Below are 20,401 nucleotides of genomic sequence, written 5' to 3'. Positions count from 1 at the left end.
CATAAGCGCAACAGAAGCTCGGTATCGGCGCAGAGCGTACACACAGTCAAAGATGGAGAAACGCTTCTCGCCAAGACTCTGTCGCACAAAAACAGAACTAAGCATGATTTCTACACCCGGGAAAGGCGCCGGCATCTGCTGCGGAGCCAGAAAGCGCGCGATAACACGTGACCACGGGGCCTTGGCCAATGGCAGGCTCGGTTATGAGGCGGCGTGCCAGGAAAGGGGAGAATCCGGAAAGTTCAAAGCTTTTCGTTACTTTTGCTTCAATGAGGGGCTTTAACCAAAGTTAGAGGAGATAAGTGGCGTTTGATGCCGACTCGGCACCTTCTTCACATTTGAGTGCAGGGAGCAAGAGCAATAGTTGTTGTCGGTTAGAATCCAGGCCAGCAGCGCGCTAAGGACGGGTGACAAGAACAAGAAGTACGACGGTACCTTCAACCAGGGGCACCCCTCTATAGCGGTAAAGAAATTCACTGACAAATTTGGACAACGGGAAAGGGATGCAGTCAGAAGTGCTCATTCAATTCATTATCAGCATCATTATCAATACCAGCAGCCTGACTACGCCCACTGCAGGGAAACTATATTTCCTATATCTGTCCAATTAAACCGCGCACCAATTTTTGTGGGGCCCCCAATCCGTCTGTCTTCACTTGGAATCTAGTGCGCTGCCCTTTCTGACCAGCAGTTATCTTGCCTTCGAACTACACGCCCTGCCCAAGCACATTTCTTTAACTTTATTTCAACTATGATGTCATTAACCCGCCTTTGTTCCCCGACCCACTCTGCCCTTTTCATGTCTTCAACGTTAGCCCTGTCATTTTCCTTCCCGTAGCTCGCTGCGTTCTCTTAAAGTTGAATCCTTTTCATTAGCCTGCATGCTTCTTCCTCATAGGTGAGTGTCCATCGTATACAGCTGATATACCTTCTTCCTGAGGGATACTGGTAAACTGTGATTCGCGATATCAGAAGATCCACCAAATGCGCTACACCCAATTCTTGTTTTCCTAGTCACCCGTATCTGCGGTCACTAAGCGGACGTATTCTCTTTCCACTTTCAGCACCTCACCTACAAGTTTAAACTGCTGTTCCCTTCCCAGCCTGCTGAACATAAGTGTGGTTTTCATTTATGGATAATTATTTTTAGACCCACCGTTCTGCTGTGCATTTCTAAGTCATTGATCATGATTTGCAATTCATCTCCTGAGTGTCTCAGCACAGCAGTATCACCAGGGAACCTCAGATTGCTAAGGTATGCTCCATTAATCTTATCCCGAACTGTTCCCAATCCAGACCTCCGAATATCATCTGTAAACAGGCGCTAAATAGCATTCGCGAGACTTTATCTCCCTGCTTGATGCCGTGCCTTACTGGAATTATAGTGCTTAGTTTATGGAGGACTGTGGTAATTGTGCAGTCGCTATAGACATCTTCCAGTATATTACACACGGCTCTCTTTACGCCCTGATTCAGCATTGACTGCATATTACTGAGGTTAGCACTCAGTCAAATACTTTCTCATGATCATTCAAGGCTCTCTCTCTCTCTCTCTCTCTCTCTCTCTCTCTCTCTCTATATATATATATATATATATATATATATATATATATATATATATATATATATATATATATATATATATATATATATATATATATAAAAGTGTTATTCTCCAATTGATCAGCACTACGAATTAAAAAAAAAAGATACACTCCCATCTGCGGCTCGGTTTCGGTGACGCTTAACTTCATATATATATGCCGCAGATGGGAGTGTATCTTTTTTTTTTTTAATTCGTAGTGCTGATCAATTGGAGAATAACACTTTTAATAATATAATGCGCAGATTGTCGGTTCTTCTGCAATGCGCAGCTTATAAACAATATATATATATATGTATATTGGTTACAAGCTGCGCATTTCTCTATCACCTCATTGACAGTGCGAGTATCGTGTATTGTCCACTATCATGTGAAAGCCTGCCTGATCATTTGGTTGATTGAAGCCTGAGGTGTCCTGACTATTCCGCAATTATCTTTGTAAATAGCTTATAGGCAACGGACAGTAAGTTGATCCGTCTGTAATTTTTCGTCTTTGACGTCTCCTTTCTTATGCATTAAGATGATGTCCGCGTACTTCCAAACGTCTGGTACACTCGAGGTTAAAAGGCATGGCGTATACAGGGCGGCTATTTTCTCGAGAACAGTCCTCCACCATTCTCCAACTATTAGTTCCCATTCTCCATTTGCTAGTGGCATGTCCCACTAGTAAAGAAACAGACTTCAATTAAATGTAACTAAAAGCAAATCAATAATATTTCTGGCAAGGAATAAATTTCTGCAACAAGGCTATGTGCTATAATTTGAAGAACAAGTTATTGATATTGTTAGAGTGCATAAAACATTAGGTGTGTATTTTTCATCGCCCTTGTCGAGGGCTGACCACATTAACCACCTTTGTGAAAAACTTTCTTCAGTGGCAGGTGCCCTGTCATGATGCCGTGGCACTTTGCCTCTGAAGTGTAAACTCCAAATTTATTATGCTTTGTTCCAGTCACATTTACATTATTGCAGTCTAGTACGGGCTACAACTACAAAAACCAACAGAAATAAATTGTTCATATTACAAAAAAGGATTGTTCGTTATGTTTCAAATCTTGTAAGATCGAGTTCAGTAGTAACCGCCTTCCAAAAACATTCCATCATCCTTGCAGATAACCTGTACGAATTTCGTCTTTTGCAACAGATGTATCTCTCACCCCCCTATGTTAACAATTATTTTTCAACATTGGAACCTTTAGAATTACGCCAGACTTTGGTGCACACACGAAATCAGGATGTACGGACCGTACCATTTGTTCGCAGTAACTATAAATTACTGTCTTTAGGTGATAACTTCTCTGTACCTTAAATTCATTTCAGGACACTACTGGGTATAAAAGAAAGGAGCTACGAAGCTACTTCGTAAAACTATGAACATTTATATACCGTTAATATAAGTATTTGCTTTGCTTTTTACCTCGGCGTCCTTTGTAAAGCCTGTTTTCTTCGTTGTCTTAATGCAGTGCCATGTTGCTAGTAGCCTGTTTACTTGTTGAGCATAATTTCTTGTAATTACTTATGAATGTTTACTTGTTCTGCGCCATTACTTTGCTTTTTCTGTAAATGTATAATTATTGGTTTTTGGATGTTCGTAATTTATTATTACCTCTTTTTTGTCTTTTAGTTCATCGTGTTTGGTTATGTATTGTAGTCACTGATGGTTTGTAAATAGCTATTGCCTGTTCTGCGCTATGCCTTGTACTTGGTTTCCTGGACCTCATCAAGCTGCGTTCGCAGCTTTTATCCAGGATACCGTCCAGAATATGTCTAGTGAATAAATGAATTGAATTGAATTGAATTGAATATGCGATTCTGCCTTCCTCATTAACGTCCTCATTACATTGGCTACAGTATACATTAGTATAGAACTCTTCAGCTACTTTGACTATCTTATCCGTATTGCTAATGGCATTGCCTTCTTTGTCACTCAGAGCATACATTCGATTTTTGCCTATTCCTAGTTCCCTCTTCACCGCTTTTAGCCTACCTCCGTTCTTGAGAGTATATTCGATTTTCCCTTTAATTTTGCTTATGCCGGTCACCTTGCTCTTACATTGTGCTGTGGAGATAGATGATTTCCTGCTTTAGCATTTAGAACTGGCTGGCGTCTTGTCGAACCAGGCTGCCATTTACGTCTACATAAAATGTCTCTTCAATGCAGGCTCTTGCGTTTAGTTTAAGGCATATATAGTTAAGAACAGTGCTAGCTTCCCATCTATACAGAGCAGGTGCGCATCGTCACTTTGTGGACACGTCTGCTGCGCAGTTCATGGCCGGCACTTTGCTTGCTGCCCGATTAGAGGATGTTCTGGAACCATTCCGTCTGATCACGTTTGAGCCGTGCGCAAGTGCTCCGGCATACGAGGTTCTTGAACTGCACCTAATTATTGGCCTGCACTGGTTGTCTCATCAGTCGAGAAAACGCCCTTTATTGACGAGCACGTGTGCAGAAAACATGTAAGCAATTTTGCAACACATGACACGCCAAAACGCTGGCGAGGAAGGCTTGACAATCAATCCTCTTTGTGTGTTCCAGTCTACTTACCCCTGTGATGAGGAAGTTATGCGGAAGGCGTTACTACAAAAAAGCGCATTCCAATAGTGGTGACAAGAAATTGTATTACCTGCTTCAATGAGCTCCTTAAAAGAAATACCATGATAACACTTAAGAAAGAATTATTGAAATGGGAGCATGGAAAGGAAACTTAATCTACGTGCGAAATTCAAACCAGAAAGATAACATGAAAGCACTTGTCGATTTATTTCTCCCAATTCAGAACTACAGGGTACCAATCACAACCGTTCCGTCCAGAATTCAACCGCAGGTTGCATGTATTGGCATTGCGAAGTCAAACCGCGGATGTGCATTTTGACGACGTCGTCGTTCGATGGACATGTCACCTACGAAGAATGTGTGACCACTGTGCACCCACTATAGATGAAGCTCGCCCAGCAGTCACCCCACCCCCCATTTCCTCTATGTCAGCGTTTACATTTTTTTTTGGCAGGGTTACAAAGCCAACCACCATTCTCTACTAGTCTTCTGCTTTCTTCTCTTCACATTTTTGGCTTGAGTGTCCGTCGACGATGTTTTCTGTCTGTGCTTTCGCATCCGCTGCAGACACTTGCCTCCACCTTGCCTTTAGGCACACATTTTATTTCGCACGCAACCGCTCAAATTGCCCTCTTGTGACGCCCATCTCGATCTCTACCATTCCACGTGGGAATTCCCCAATAGCCCCGGCTTGACCACTTCCCGTCCCGGTGCGAAATCGCCCTGTTTAGCACGACTCAGGCCTACCATCGTCACCTGATTGCCCGTGTCATCCGGGAGGAGGGCTCCACTGCCTTGGCGGCCTCGAACTTTAGCGCATAATAACAGTTTTGTAGTGTAGCTACACTACGGCAGCTCTTCGAGCCTTCAGCGTGGCATCCCTTGAGCTCCGTGGCGGCGCCGTGGCCTTGAGCCGGTTGGACACGTGGTACGGAGCAGCTGCTACTGCCGGCGGCGCGGCGCGCCGGCGAAACCGAGCTACAACAGCTTTGCGCATGCACCGTGTCGAGTGTGGAGGGGGGGGGGGGGGGGGGAGTGGGGGGGAGCGGAGAGGGAGAGATGCGTCGCAGCTGTATATGTAGACTAAAGCCCCTTGATAATTTGAAAGTAGCGACACTCTCCTCCGCGCCGTGCTTTCCTCCTCGATTCTCCTCGCGCGGCGGCTGTGAGCTCTGCGCACGACACGCTTTTTCTCATTAATTGGCGCCCGCCGGCCGACCGAAGCAGTGAGCGAAACGCGTGTTTTGGGCCAGCTCTGCGCTCCAGTAGTGCACAAAATCTTTGAAAAATTGCAAGAAAAACATTGAGAATGCCGAAAGTAACGCTCATGAAGAGAATGGTTTCTTCTTAGAGATGTGTGGGCAATACTGACGTAAACAAAGCCTTCAGGCGAGCTCAGTACCGCAGACATTTAAGTCACATGATAAGGTGTTTTAGTTTGTGCTACTGATTTAGTACTGCCTTTGACTTTGTCTGTGTTTGTTTTTTTAGAGCGTGAACTCTGTCGCCGCAGTAAAACTTCGGAAAACGACCCAGGCTGGTGCTCTGAACTTCAAGATCAGAGAAGGTCAAAGCGGGACTTAGTCTGTTTCGCTACTGTCAAGCTAAGAGTCTAGGCATAGTATATGACACGTGGTGAACCGTGACTTTGGATCACTGGTTAATTAGATACTTATGACTAATTACCGGAAGCCAATTTAATTGATATTTAGTAAATTGCAATTAAAACCCAAATTTGCGCTGCAGCATCGAGTCATATACAGTTGGAAAACTTAGGCCAACTGTAATGGCACCGTGCTAGTCAGCGATCCGCATTAATCTGCGTTAATTAGTTAATTTGCTACAAAACCAAACAATGAGCTAGATGATGAAGTCGTATACCTTGCGACAGGAACCGCGCAGCACGAGACAAAGAAGGGACAGGAGAGACACGACGCTTAGTCTCGTGCTGCGCTGTTCCTGCCGTAAAATCGTGCACCAACCAGCCCAACTTTCCACCTTGCTAAAGTCATATACCGTTAAAAAGCTTAGAATGAATGCAAAGCCTCTAAATTAGTTTACTATACCTATTAATTAGCGTTATTGAGCTATATGCAATCAAAACCACCCTTTGCATTGTAGTATCGAGTCATATACCTTTCGAAAGCTTAGGTTCAGTGCAAATGAGGTGTGCTAGTTATCGGCCCGAATTAATTAGTGCTGAATATTAAACTGCAGTTAAATCCTCAATCTGCACTTTCGATGAAGAACTAAGGGCAAGCGTAAACGCGTTATGCTAGCTGGCCAAACTTAAAGAAAAACCTCACAAAAACAGAGCTAACATTCTAACTAGGCTTAACACGAACTGCTTCGAAATGTTTTTCTTTGCTTTTGCCTTTAATTGCGCACTTTCAATGCGATCAAGCAGCGCGGACAACCATTCATCGAACATTATTAGGCACTGGTGCCAAGGAAGCGTAAGAATATACTCGGTATACCTTTGAGAGAACGCATTGTTATCTCCAGGCAAGATGAACGCCTCTCGATAATGTGATATTATACTTGACGCTGAAATTTCGTTCCAGTATGTAGTAGGGGATCTAAAGCTGGTATTTTGATTAGGCATCACCTAAAATGTATCATTAAAGAAAATGAGAGCATGGTCAGCAGGGTGATTTATTTTCGCGCACGCAAAAGAACCTTGATTGACAAGATACACGTAACAGACGGCAGTATCACATAATATTCAGCATCCACGCTAGTGTAGATATATGTGCTATGCAGTATTGATGACAGTTGAGAAAAACATGCTCAAGGAAATACAACAGTGGTGTATGTCATAGCCCAAATCAACATCACTTTGTACATCTATGCAGCAGTTTCATGCAAGCGAAAGTTAATGGACAATGGTATTTTAGGCTAAAAGACTGTCTGTTAAAAATTGCCTATTTGTTGTTATAAAGACGACGCTACAGGTGCAAGAACTAGCACGTTTTGAGCCCAGTCGCTATTTCCAGAGAAGATGCAATGCGCGGATGCTTTGGAGATTCGTTCCGTTCTGGCCTCGCATGCAAAATAACCTAAAAACGCAGCAGCAAACAACCCTCGAATGATGCCTTCCAACCAACGGTGTCAACCATTTTTTATGACGTCGTGGTTAATCCTTAAAATGAGTTGCCGGGCGAGATGGTATTCCATGCTTACATTCACAGCGCAAAGACGAACACGGACACGATGGGAGACACCACAAAGCACCGACCCCAACAACGTGAAAATCCCCCAACGAGAATATATATTGTATCATTAATACCGCATAACCATCATCAGGCGGCTTGCTGCTGTTGTACGCCGCGCAACAGCACGCCATAGCGCTTGCACGTTGCGATAAAAGCACGGCGCTGTAATATTCGCTCGCCCAGCGTAGGAGAAAAATGGAGCGGGGGAAAAATTAAAACACAAGCAATACGCCGGACCCGCGCGTTTCCAAGGGCAACGGCAGGGAGACCAATCGTCGCGTAGGAAATCGGGCGGAGAGCCGACTCTCAGGGAAGGGGCGAGCAAGGGGCGAGGAAAAGGCGAGGAGTTGAGTTTAGTGGTTGTAAACTACCGGTGGGATTAGCCTTGCAGTTGTTGCCGGCAATTGGTCCTCCGTAGCGACACTTAAATAGAAATCACAGAAACACTGTCCGCAAAAAACCCAAATAGACACTCCTGAGGTCACCATGTGGATGCCAAATCCGTGTCCTGCAGGTAAAGTAGAAGAAGGCGAGAAGCATCAGATCTACTCGACTGGCTCCCGCGCGGGAAAACAATGTCCTGAAGAGAACTGTGAGGAACTCCTACCTTCTTGAGGGATCCGAATAACACAGCCCGTTCCGCGTTGTACAAAGCACAGAACAAGACGTAATGTTCTATGTCACCACACACACCACACCTTGAACACAATGGTGACAACGCTAGGCCAGTCTTATACATCCACGCCGGCGTACGAGCAGAATCCGTGCGAACGCGGTGCAGCAAAGTGGCTTGGTACCTTTTGAGACCCTTGGTCACACATGGCTGATGAGGAGAGCTCCACAAAGAACTGAAGTGGCACAACACCACATCTCTGAACATTTGCTTGACTTCATGAGGGACTCTATGTACTGGAATCCCGGAGTGAGCTGTATGGGCGAGGTTGTCTGCTATCTCGTTGCCTAAGACATCTATGTGCGAGGGCACCCATTGAAAGCGTATAGAGAAGTCTTTGCTATGTAGATTCTGCACCAAACGTAGGGATCTAAGACTCAAGGCATCAGTGGGGAACCCGTACTCTAACCTTTGAAGGGCAGATTTTGAATCCGTAATTATGACAGTAGGTTGAGGCGTACAACACCGTAGCTTCTTTAGAGCTGCCTCAATGGCAACGCTTTTGGCCATTGTGGAGGACACGACTTTAGTAAAACGAACAAACCAATCATACTTCAAAGACGGAATATGAAAAGCAGCTGCACTAGATCCTCTGACCTTGTCCACAGAGCTGTCTGTAAAAATTTGAAGATGACTGGCATATTCGGTCTCAAGATGTTCCAGTACGAGCGAACGCATTGTCGCTAAAGGAGAATTCCGCTTAGCGCGAACGTGAGGAATTGTCAAGGAACAATCGAGGCTCGGAAAGGACCAAGGTGGCTTCAACGTCTTAGGTCGATCTCGAAGGTCGAGACCCAGAGAACGAAGAGTATTTAAAGCCAAGTACGCCCGGGACTCAGATCTCTTTCGAAGGCGCTGTAGAAGCGCTCTCCCGGCAACAGTCTCTCTGAGGCGGCCAATTTGCAGCAAAAGTCTTTGTGAAGCGGCTAGCCGAAGAGGTTTCGATTGAGACTCATACAGTACTGCATTGTTTGGAGCAGCCTGCGGAACACCGAGAGCCCTCCTTAGTCCCATTCTGTGCAAAACCTCAAGGCGTTCCAGCTGCGATACCGAGGGGGAAATTACAGGGCATTATACGACTTGTCCCCAGGGCATCGTGAAGCCTGATCATTGAAGCAGGATGGTTTCCTTATTGCTCACTAGCAACTCTACGAAGCACATTGAGACGCGAAGATAGTGAAGCCACAATCGAGTCCACAGCTCGTCGCCACTGTAGACGTGAGTCAATAGTGACGCCCAAAAAAACGTATGTGCTTAACCTGACGAAGGCAAGACTGATCAAGGCCGCGCATGCCGTCGTCCCCTGCCTGGAAACAGGACGAAGCCAGATTTTTCCACCGAGAGAGTCAAGCCAACACCTTGAAGGTAACTTTTAACTGAAAGCACGGCCTGTCGCGCTAATAGAGCTACGCGTTTGTGTTGATATCCGGTTAGCCAAAGACAAATGTCGTCTGCATATATCGACATATGGACATGCCTACAATGTCTTTGCACTTTTGCGGGAAGACCAGCCATGACAACTTTAAAGAGCGTTGGGGACAGGACACTACCCTGAGGTACCCCTCGCGATACCGCCCTTTCGGAGCTCATTGTACTGCCTTACCGCACTCGAAATTTACGATCACTGAGAAATGAGTGAATGAATCGCAGAAGATAGCCCTGTACGCCTATGACCTGCAGACTATTCAGTATTGAGCTCTGGAGGACGCTATCATAAGCCTTTGATACGTCTAGGAAAATAGCTAGTGTTGGAAGTCCAAAAGCACTCTGATGTTCAATGTGGCTTATCAAGTCCAGGACGCTATCTTGCGCGCTTAAACCTGTGCGGAATCCAGTCATGCATGTTGGTAGTGCCCTTCTATCCTCAAGCCACCAAGACAAACGCTTACTTGCCATCTTCTCCATGAGCTTAGCGACACACGACGTCAGCGATACAGGACGATACGAGGCCGCGCCTGTCATCTCTTTGCTGGCCTTCAGCAGTGGGACTAAACAAGCAACCTTCCACTAAGGGGGAACGTCACCAGACTCCCACACTCGATTGAGATAGGTTAGGAGTATCTTCCGGTGTTCCAGAGGCAGGTTCTGTAACATTTGATTGGTAATGCCGTCAGGACCTGGTGCACAGCGAAGCCGCAGGCTGCGGAGCGCTGTCTGTAGTTCTCGAAGTGTGAACGGGGCGTCCATAACAGACGGAGACGTAGCAGGCAGAGCGCAAGGATGAATGCCTGGTCTGGAATTTACAAATGCATCCGCAAATTCCTCTGCCAAGCACACGAGATGTTTCTGCGTGCGCAATGCAAGCGCCTCGAAAGGTTTACTCGGACGAGAGCCACTAGCAAGACTGCCAACGACACGCCAAATTCTCGTTATCGGTGAGAAAACAGTCAAACTAGTGCAAAAGGATGCCCACTGGGACCTACAGAGCTAACTGTTCGCATGACGTCTAATGGCAGAGTTGAGCCTGTTGAAAGTTGTCTTCAAGGCTCTGTCGTCCTTCTTCCGCAACAGTTGTCGCTCCGCCCTTCTGCGCGCTGCGCAGAGGTTCCTGAGTTTTAAATCCGGAGTCGGAAAATGATCAGGTAGCTTGAGCGCCGTGGTAGCAGCCATCTTAGCATAAATCATTTTGTATGTCACATCACCGGAAACACAGACTAAGTGCTCCCTGTATTTGTCCCAATTAACAACATGGCAAATTTTAGGACCACGCAGATGAAAGTCGGCAGTAAACACAAATATCGGGTAGTGATCACTTCCCATTCGGTCAGCTCTAGTTGACCACTGCACACGGACGTCAGGTGAATGTAAGGTTAGGTCTATAGAAGTGGCTGAGGTTGGAGATGGAAAGATAGTGGCACTTTCGTCATTGGCCACGCACAGGTCCAAACTGTCGATGACTTCTACAAGCTGGCGTCCGCGAGGATCTGTGTTCCTGTCACCCCAGGCAGGGTGGTGGGCGTTGAAGTCACCGCAGATGATTCTGGGTGCTGGGCAGCGGTCACAAAGTTGCTGGAGGAACAAAGCCAAATCGATCTTCTTCCGCGGGGACACGTATACTGATGCAATGGACAGAGTTAGGAAGGCGAGCCGAATCCTCACAGCCACTACCTCAATACTGTCGGTGCAAAGATCGGTGACGTTCAAAGCCACATGAGGAATCTCCCTTCGTATGTAAAGGGCGGCACTTCCTGCGGGAAAAGACTTTATGCTGCAATTGTTGTGGGCGACGTATCCCGGCAAAGACCTCCCGCTTGGCAAGCCAGCCTCCGAGAGGGCCAGTACTGGAACACAGGTCTCTTTCAAGAACAATTTTAGTTCTGCTAAACGACTTATAATCCCAGCGCAGTTCCATTGCATGATAAACGGCACTTTTTAGGGTTTTTAGTTGCTACAGGTTGAAGAAAACTAGCCATATAGGAGTTAAGTTCTCTGCGAAGGCGGTGACCAAGGTCTCAAAGGAAAGCACCAGCTGTATAAAGTTCTTCAAAGTGCCAGGCTGCATCGCTTGGCTATATGAACGCAGGACATCAAACAAAACGCGTAGAAGGTCGGAGAGATTCCGGCTTTTGAGCTCCTTATTTTGCTGCACGCACTGGCGCACCACTTCGACAAAAGACGGGGACTGGGACCCACTCTTGGCCACGGTAGCTGGTGTCTGCATCTCTTTTAAGGCAAGGGGATGTCATCCATGTTGGCGAGTCTTGCTGTGATCTGGTCGCTGAGGAACATGGACACTTTTTGCAGAAGCAGATCGAACAGCCAGCTCACCCTCGGAGGCCGTTGCCGACTTTCTCGGATCAGGTCGTGCAACGACGTCGCTTGCTACCACGTCCCGAGCTTCCGACTCGAGCGCAGGGAACTCTTCACTTCCATGTATCGGCTTCTCAGTAGGTTGTGGTTTGGGGCCACTAATGAAGGACTTGCGACGGTGTAAGGCGCTTACACGGAACGTGTGGCCACTGAAACTCGCTGGATGGTCACCTGCACAATTCGCGCAAGCAAAATCTGCCTTGCACTCTTTGTAATCATGGCCACCACCACACCGCTTGCAACGTTGATCTTTGTTGCAAACTCTCGCTACATGTCCAAAGCGTTGGCACCCGAAGCACCGGGCAGGAGTTTCAACGAACTCTTGGACTGCATGTTTGGTGAAACCAAGGTCAATTATTCCAGGGCGCTCGGTATTGGGAGCAATCGTTAGCACAATAGAGTTTGTAGGCTTCGCTGCCCATTGTTTTTCTCCAGGCTCCACCCGGCGCATTAACCGTCGCACGTGCAGAACTCCTTGCGGTTTCAAGTAGTCAAGAAGGGCACTTTCCGAATACCACACTGGTACTCCCCTTATAACACATGTGTTAGTCATGTAGGAGTGTGGCAACCGGGCTTGAACTCGTATGCCACCGATCTGAGAGCACCGCAGAAGAATGTCTACTTGCTCTTCCGTTGAGATATCTAGATGAAGAGCCCCTTGCGTTGTGAAGCGACTGCGAATCGGAGCAGATCCCAGTAGTACTTTAATATCATCGAACAGCCTGATAGGGTTCCACTCTCTGAAGTCGACATCTTTCTCTTTTGGCTGAACTATCACTGGGATGCCGACTGTCCGGTGCTTCCGATGACTCACCACTTTGAAGCCATCGTTGTCCATTTCCGCCATGTCAGCCACTTCCTCGTCAGAGGCGACGATAGTTGAGTCGTCCCCACTGAGCGATGATGACGCACTGCACTGCTGGACGTCCCTGATGACTGGCAGATCCTCGCCATGTGATGCCATGGCCGCCTCCGCCCCACTGGGCTCCTTCGGATGGCGCTGTCCCTTTAAGGATACCGGCACCGGAGCTGCCGTACCCTTCCCGTAGGGACAGTACCGCCTTAAAGACGCTGCCGTCTTCCAAGGATGGAAATAACCTAGTTAATAACTAGAAAACAAGGCAAAATTACTGAGCTGAGGTGACAACAGATCGAGCAGCTTCGTCTTCCTCTTCTCGAGAAGGCGAGGAGGTCGCGCGGCGGCGGCAAAGTTCAATGGTTGGCGGTACTTTCATATTATCAGGGGGTTTTAATGCAGACAGCTCGGCGGAGCCGCCGGGGCAAATATGGAGAGCGGAGGAGAGGACGAGCTCAGCTCGGCGGCTCTGAAAGAAGCCAGAGCTAGGCGTCGGAACGAAACCAAGAGGAGGCGGAGGAAGACCGTGCGATACGCCTCGATAAGTGGCGTAAGAACGACACGGTTCGGAAGGCGCGCCTAGCCGCCGATGGTTAAACAACGTCAGGTACGTATCCAGGCAGATGTAGCTCTCGCGTCACTCCAGCTTTAACCAGAGCTAAACCACAGCCAGTTTTTTTAGGGCGCATACCTTAGTTATTATATTAAAAAAACCGTCTGTGTGTATGCGTCATAACACTCGAGCGCACCCATAGCTGATGGCGTCCTCATGCAACCTGGCAGGTGGCGGTTAAAGTAATGATTGGTGGCGCGAGGTTACTCGGGACAACCTGAAACGCACAACTCCTACCGGTGGCAGCGTATGCCATCATGTGGCACTTGCACACAGCCTAACCCCTGCACCGCGGCGCATGGAGTGGTATGAGGACTCTTAGGGATTTCATTTTCATTTAATTTATTTATTTACCACCACAATATACATGGCGACAGGGTGTCCATAGTAAAAGCGACCTCTAGGACCGCTTGACCTGGCCATGGACACCCGGCTGCGAACACAGGCAACAAAACGGTGGCACACTTTCAAATTATAATACAATATAATTACTATACAATGTTGCAAATAATTGCGACAGGTACTTCCCGTAAGGAAAATAAAATGACAAACAAGGCAATGAACAGTACAATACAGTCAGTTTGTTCCACAAATTCAAAGCAACGTCTGTAAATAAAAAAAATATTCTAAAAGCTTTCAGTGTGAGGTGGTTTTCAGATTAATATTGTTGACACAAAGAGCATTTAGTAGACGCGGTAATATGTTTTCAAGTGTTTGGCAGCCATATGTTGTTCTGTATGTTTTAATATGCCACTGACCGACGTTTCTTGTGTACCTTATAGCTTACTTCAACGTTGGACAGTTCATGAAGGAAGGACGTGGCTTAAGCGAAAGGGGAACAATTTAGTTACCGGAAGTATTTTGTATTTAGACAAAAGTTCTTGTGTATGGAATGCTCTAGGAACATTTTTAATTTTTCTCAGAAAATTTTTCTGTAACACGAGTAGCTTATTGATGCTTTCTTGCGACGTTTTTCTCACATTAAATTGCTGCAATTGAGGATGAGGAGAGAACTAAAGAGTGAATGATATATGGCCAGCAGTGCTCTTGTTGGCAGTAGTTGGCGTTATCTGCAAATTAAGCCAATAAGTTGCGAAAGTTTGCTGGCAATAAAATAGGCATGGTCATCACAAGTGATTTTTTCATTGAATACAACGCCCAGTGTTTTAAATGTAGGTACTATATCTAAATGAGCATTATTGAATCAAATGTATTCTACAAGTGTAACTTCCTTATTTTTTGATCTAAAAATAATTAAATCATTTTTTTGTGCCCATTCATATAAATTAGAGAGGCCAGAATTCACTGTATCTAATAAAGTATCTGCTTGAGTTCCTGAAAAAAATATACTCGTATCGTCAGCATATATTATGGATTTTGCTGGAGCGATGTGCACAATATCAAGAATAAAAGAAGTAAAAAGAAAAGGGCCCAGTATGCTTCCCTGAGGAAAACCGCGGTGAAGTGGTTCTGTTTCCAATATATGCCCATTATTACTGACCGCTTGTCTGCGATTACGCAAGGCTGTACAAGAGATCCTGCGTGACCTCTGAAACAGCAGCGGCCAAGTTTTCGGATTAGTAATGCATGGTTCAACAAATCAAACGCTTTTGTAAAGTATACGAAAATGCCGATGGCTATTTTATTTTTATCAAGTTGTTTTAATATGTACTCTTTTTGAGGTAGTAATGCAGTGCTCTGTAGAACGGTGCTTACGAAATCCATACTGTGAGTCAGTTATTATATTTTGTTTCTCCTCGAACTTTGTGAAACGTTTGTGAATTAGGTTTTCAAGTGGTTTAGAAAATACTTGTAGCACAGAGATGGGTCTATGATTGCCGAAGTTATTTTTGTCGCCTTTTTTGGGTATGACAGACACACTTGCAATCTGCATTTTAGATGGAAGGATGGCATTAGCAATGCACAAATTAAAAATATGTGTGAGGCATGGAAGCAAGACATCAAAGACAAACTTAATAAGTTTTAATTGCATCCCGTCAATGTCTATACCTGTTGTATTGTTAAGCTCCTGGAAAACATGCATTACCTCATGTTCTTAAACAGCGTCGAGAAATATTGTTTCACTCCTCAAAGGGATGTTGCGAAGGTCGTTGTGCACATATTGCGGGATTGAAAGATTAACGAAATGCTGGCTGAACTTGTTTACTAATTGTTGTACCGGTATCTCAACCCCATTTTGCTTGGTAACATTAATCTCATTGCGATTAATACTAATAGAGGAAATTTATGTGCGATTAATACTAATAGAGGAAATTTATGAATGTTGTTTAGAGAAAGAGCGATTCTACCGACATGTGCATTGACCCATTAGCGATCACGTCGCACCCTTAAGGCGGCCTTGTTGCGCCCGCGACTCCCTTCACGAAGTTAGCGCGCAGATCAGAAGTGGCAAAACGGCGACATGGCGGGGGGGGGGGGGGGGGGTGCTACGTAGAGCAACGCAGAGGTAAAACTGCCAGCTGTGTGCCATCGGGTTACATCACTCCGCGGCGCGCGGCGACTGATTTCACATAGTGAGCGGGCCAGCTTAGGCCTTCTCAAACGTAAGCAGTCATAAGTGCCTCTGCTGACTTTTTCTTTCTCTCTATCCCTGTCTCGGTACCGTCAGTCTGCTCATGAGTGTCTGTTTACATGATACTTTGTTGTGAAATAAAAAATGGAAATGGGGCCACTAAACTGATCATGATTAGTTTTTGTTCGCTTCTACAGCGTTTTTTTTAGCTTTTTTTCTCATGCGAATACCTTGCGATTTCCGGAAACACGTTTTTGCATCCATTTCCGGAATATATTATATTTATGTGTAATCAGGAGAGCTAGCTTATTAAAAAGGCAGCGCGCAATGTGGTTGCCACTTGACATTCACTGTCGACAATCACCGCTACGTTTCGGCACAATCTGCACGAAACGAGTTTTTTTCTGAAGCAGATTAAAGTAATAAATCTTGTGATTTCGTCGACTTTCTCAAGAGTGAAGAGCTCACCATGTCCCTTGCTATGCATTACAAAATTGAAAGCCATCTATGTGCTTGATTCGCGTCGCATGTCGGTTTCAAATTCATCACAGAAACAATAACCACTAACGTTATGAAAGTGCTCCCTCGGTTTTCGATGGACGTATCTACTTTGCGGGCCGCGACAGGTAGGTCAAACTTCCCTCGGCCGGTGAAACGGAAGAGGCTGCCGAATCCGGACAAGGTCAAGACATACAACTGCGGCCTATGGTGGTCTCGAGCATGCACGCACAGTGACACATAAATCCCTAGATGGTTTCTTCTAATTAGCGCCTATAAACGGAAAGTCATTGTCGTAGCACCCGAAATTGTAGCACTGCGTTATGTGGGCTCGAGCCATGAAGGTGGAGCGAGAAGAGGCACCTATCTTCCTTAGTCGTATACAACTAAATGCCGCTGTACGCTTTCGTTTTCGGGGCGCATCTGCACGCGTCCTTGCAACTTTAGGATGTTGCAGACGAAGTGATTCTAGCTACTGGCTGCTTTTTTTCGTGCTCTGCCCTTCCTGTTCGTTTTACCTGTGCAAGGATGGCCGCTCGCGAAGCGGAGTGAGAAGCGAGGTGGTGGCTGTGCTTCGAAGCATATAATATTGGCGGCATGTGGCCATTGCTGGTGACTTTTTTACGCTCAACAGTGCCGAGCCATAGTTCCCACCACGTCGAGCTTTGTAGCCGTCCGCACTGATTGGCAGAGTGGCCTTCAAACCTAGGCATGACGTAAGCAGTGGTGACTTCGAACTGTTTATTTGAAGCCGTTTGTGATTGTTGCAAGAGACTGGACAAAACAAGAGCTGTATAGTCTTTTATTTGACTGTCATTATGTTTGTTTTCTTTTTCATTTGGCTTCACGATTTTTTTTCCCTTGGCTTTATCTCCCTTTTTCCCTTTTGGTGAATATAATGAACTGTTGTTTTCACAAATGTTTTAATGCGATGTTTCCACTTTGTCTGCTGAAATCTCTTTATATATGTATACCAAAACTTGGATTGATTTTTATTTACCAATGTGTATAAGGCAAGTGATACATGCGGTATGAACATGAATTGTATGTACATGTTTCTTTGAACTGCTCCTCGATGTATTTACAGCTGCTGCCGCGACCTGTAGGGGCAGCCACCTCGTCAAGCAACCGAGAACGGTAGCCTTTTGTGGCTGCTCCCTCTTTTGATAAAGTAAAATAAATAAAAATAAATTGAAATTAAACCACAGCTAATTTATCTGTGTCCCAACTGGAACGCCGTCAGCGGCGTTGCTGCGAGAGGAGACCCTTATGCCTATGGCGTTAAAGCGAGCTTGACGGCAAGCGCCACCATCCCGCTTCACCGCGCAGGTCAGGTGGGGTCAGCTTCTGGGTGCCCAGCGAAGGAGACGGAGGGGCGCTCGAAGACGCCCTGGCAGGCGCGGCCCAGCAACTGTCGGCGCCTGCTGACCGCGAGATAATTGTGCGTAGCGACCTTCCCTACCGGCGATAGCAAAGTGCTGCCGCTGAAGAAATGTATGGAAGGTTCCGTTTCCGAGCACTCTTAGAGAGCCAACGAGAAAAAAAATGGTAGGAAAGTGATTCAGGGGGCTGCTGTTCGCAGTGGTGATCACACTGTTCTTCTCAGAGTGCGCGTAACGTCACTCCACTCAGTGCGGTGCGTTGTTACGCCGACGTTGTTCAACCGCCAGATGTGCTCTTAAAGCTATCGCTGTAAAGCGACAACAAAGAAATGAACACACGACCGGAGGGTGTTGCCGTTCCGCCGTTTTACGTTTCTTGCTGGCTGCCACATCTTTTAAAGAAAATATGGTCACTCTTTTTTCCTGCAACCAACTTTATTCTTATAAGACACGAAAACTGCGACAATCGTTCAGCAAGAACACTGTATCGTAATTGCGACCACCTGACGTTTTCAACGTTAAACTGCCCGCTCTGAGAGAGATTCTGGCGGATCGTTCACAAAAAGTGACGAACGATTATTTAGTCACCAAGGAACGTTTACGGTGTGGGGCTTGTTAAAACACAAATTATGTTTATTTCTTTCGTGCACCGTCATTATGCTGTCTAGACGAGTAGGTGTGCCGCCGGGCGGAGAAAGCGCGGGCCCTTTTTTCACAATTTAGCGGTGGCGCTACCGGCGAAATCGGGGTTTCCACCCATATCCTGCGGCGTTTTACTGTGCCTGTATGAAGCCAGTTCGCTCTAATTATTATCAAGTGCTTGACTGCATTCCGAGTAAAATACAGGACGAAAAAGAGGCCTGTGTAGTGGTACGTATCAAAGCGGCAGGAATGTGGAGCTTCGAATATTTGACTTGTTCAACTCGCCGTGATAGGTGCGGTCGGTTTTGCAGCGGGTAAGTCATCTACCCTGAGGACAAATTCGATTGTTTTCTTCTGGCAATCTCTGCATCATCACGTATCCGCACGGCATATAATTTCACACAGTGCAAGCTTACTGCATTCACACGACGAAAGCGGATATCGAATCAGAAATGATCGATGAATATAATATAAGCCTATATTGAAAAACTACACTCTAATAAACGAAATCAATAAATAAGGAAAGTAAAAGAAAGCACGGGCATATGAATTACGTTTACAGGCGCTTACACTTAAAGACACTTGGGAGTCACATGCCCATGCGTTCAAGCACGCGTCTCAGCGTTATACTTCCTTCCCCACGCTTTAGTCACACAGCGTTCTTAATTTTTCTTTCACAAAGGGGAGCTTTCATCTTGAACGAATTCAAGGCTAGAGATTGATTGAAGCCTGCTGACGCGATTTGCTAGTTGGTCTTATATATTTTTGTTTATTTTTTGGTTTACAATGCATATGTAAACCAAAGACGAGCAGGCAGAACGCGTTATACAACACCTGAATAAGGCCTGTCCTCCTATAAAAAACAAACAAATTAAAACAAACATTCAAAGCATTTGACAGCAACCGACTTCGAAAAGAAAACGCAAGTTACATTGGCAGTACATACAAAATTGCTTTCCAAAAAAGAAACAAAGGTGTTTACTTATACAGCACGGTCACGAAAGTAGCCTATCATGCACGGCTCTTTTATAACCTTGGTCACTTCGTTTTTCCATTGTCATAGAAAGTAGCGGGGAGTTGGCATTCAGAACTTGTGGTATCACAAATGTGAACATTTGGTGGCCAAAATTTGTACGGGACTTTGAAACATGGAAATTAGCTGTTCGGAAGATATATAGTCCAGGCATGTGCAAATATATGTTCTGAAACGTTTTTTTACTGTACTTTATTTGATTCTTTATGTATATATGCAGTTTTTGTCGCACCTTGTTTTTATTTTAAGTAACTTGTGTTTTCTAAAACCTCCCCTGTGTCTTGGCTGAGTGTAAGATCGAATATAGCTCGCATAGCTCTTTTCTGGAGCGAAAATAATTTTGCTATATTATTTTATTTATTTATTTATTTATTTAAATACCCTAAAGGCCCAAGTGGGCATTACATAGGGGGGGAGGGCAGGAAAACAACACAATACAGATTATTGGCACACAGTAGTTAACAAATACAAATAATAACTATATATACAAATTGCAAGTGCGCATCACTGCAGTCGCTGAAAGATACATAGGTTGAGCGTATGACACAATGCTTAGTGTTGTTGCTCCCAACACAAGTAGCCCGTAATGTATATAGGAGTGAACTGTAGAGTATTATAGCTGTAGTGTTCGTAGTCCGTTCATTGTGCCCACTGACCGCGATACTTTACAGTGCAAATAGCCTGAAGGGTCATTCCACAGTAAGTGCTGCTCGAAAATTACTCCGAAAAGTTTTATTGAATTTTCACGGAGTAGAGTTGAACTTTGGAATTTTAGTTGAAAACCTTCAGTAATGGTCCTGTTTTTGGCTCTAAATACGACATATTTAGCCTTTTTGACATTTAATTTCAATAGGTTAGATTCCAGCCATGAAGAAAGTTCTTGTAGCCATACGTTTGCCTCTTTTTCTAATAAAGCTATATTATTTTCTGAAAAGAACACATTAGTATCATCTGCGTGAATAATATTATTATTAGTCTGCGGTATTTTC

At 45.4% G+C, this 20,401-nt stretch overlaps 1 protein-coding gene across 1 annotated transcript in view; it reads left to right on the top strand.

Annotated features, from left to right (window-relative positions):
* Positions 1-20,401, top strand: part of LOC144095163 (calcium-activated chloride channel regulator 4-like) — a 601,494-nt gene that overhangs the window by 356,970 nt on the left and 224,123 nt on the right. The window contains exon 11 of the mRNA XM_077628955.1: positions 17,685-17,796. Coding sequence (XP_077485081.1) covers positions 17,685-17,796 — 112 coding nt within the window. The remainder of the gene's footprint in view (positions 1-17,684; positions 17,797-20,401) is intronic.

The sequence above is a fragment of the Amblyomma americanum genome, chromosome 6 (genome assembly GCF_052857255.1).
Source record: "Amblyomma americanum isolate KBUSLIRL-KWMA chromosome 6, ASM5285725v1, whole genome shotgun sequence".
Classification (NCBI taxonomy): domain Eukaryota; kingdom Metazoa; phylum Arthropoda; class Arachnida; order Ixodida; family Ixodidae; genus Amblyomma; species Amblyomma americanum.
Note: the sequence above shows the minus strand (reverse complement) of the source record. Positions and strands in the feature narration are given on the sequence as shown.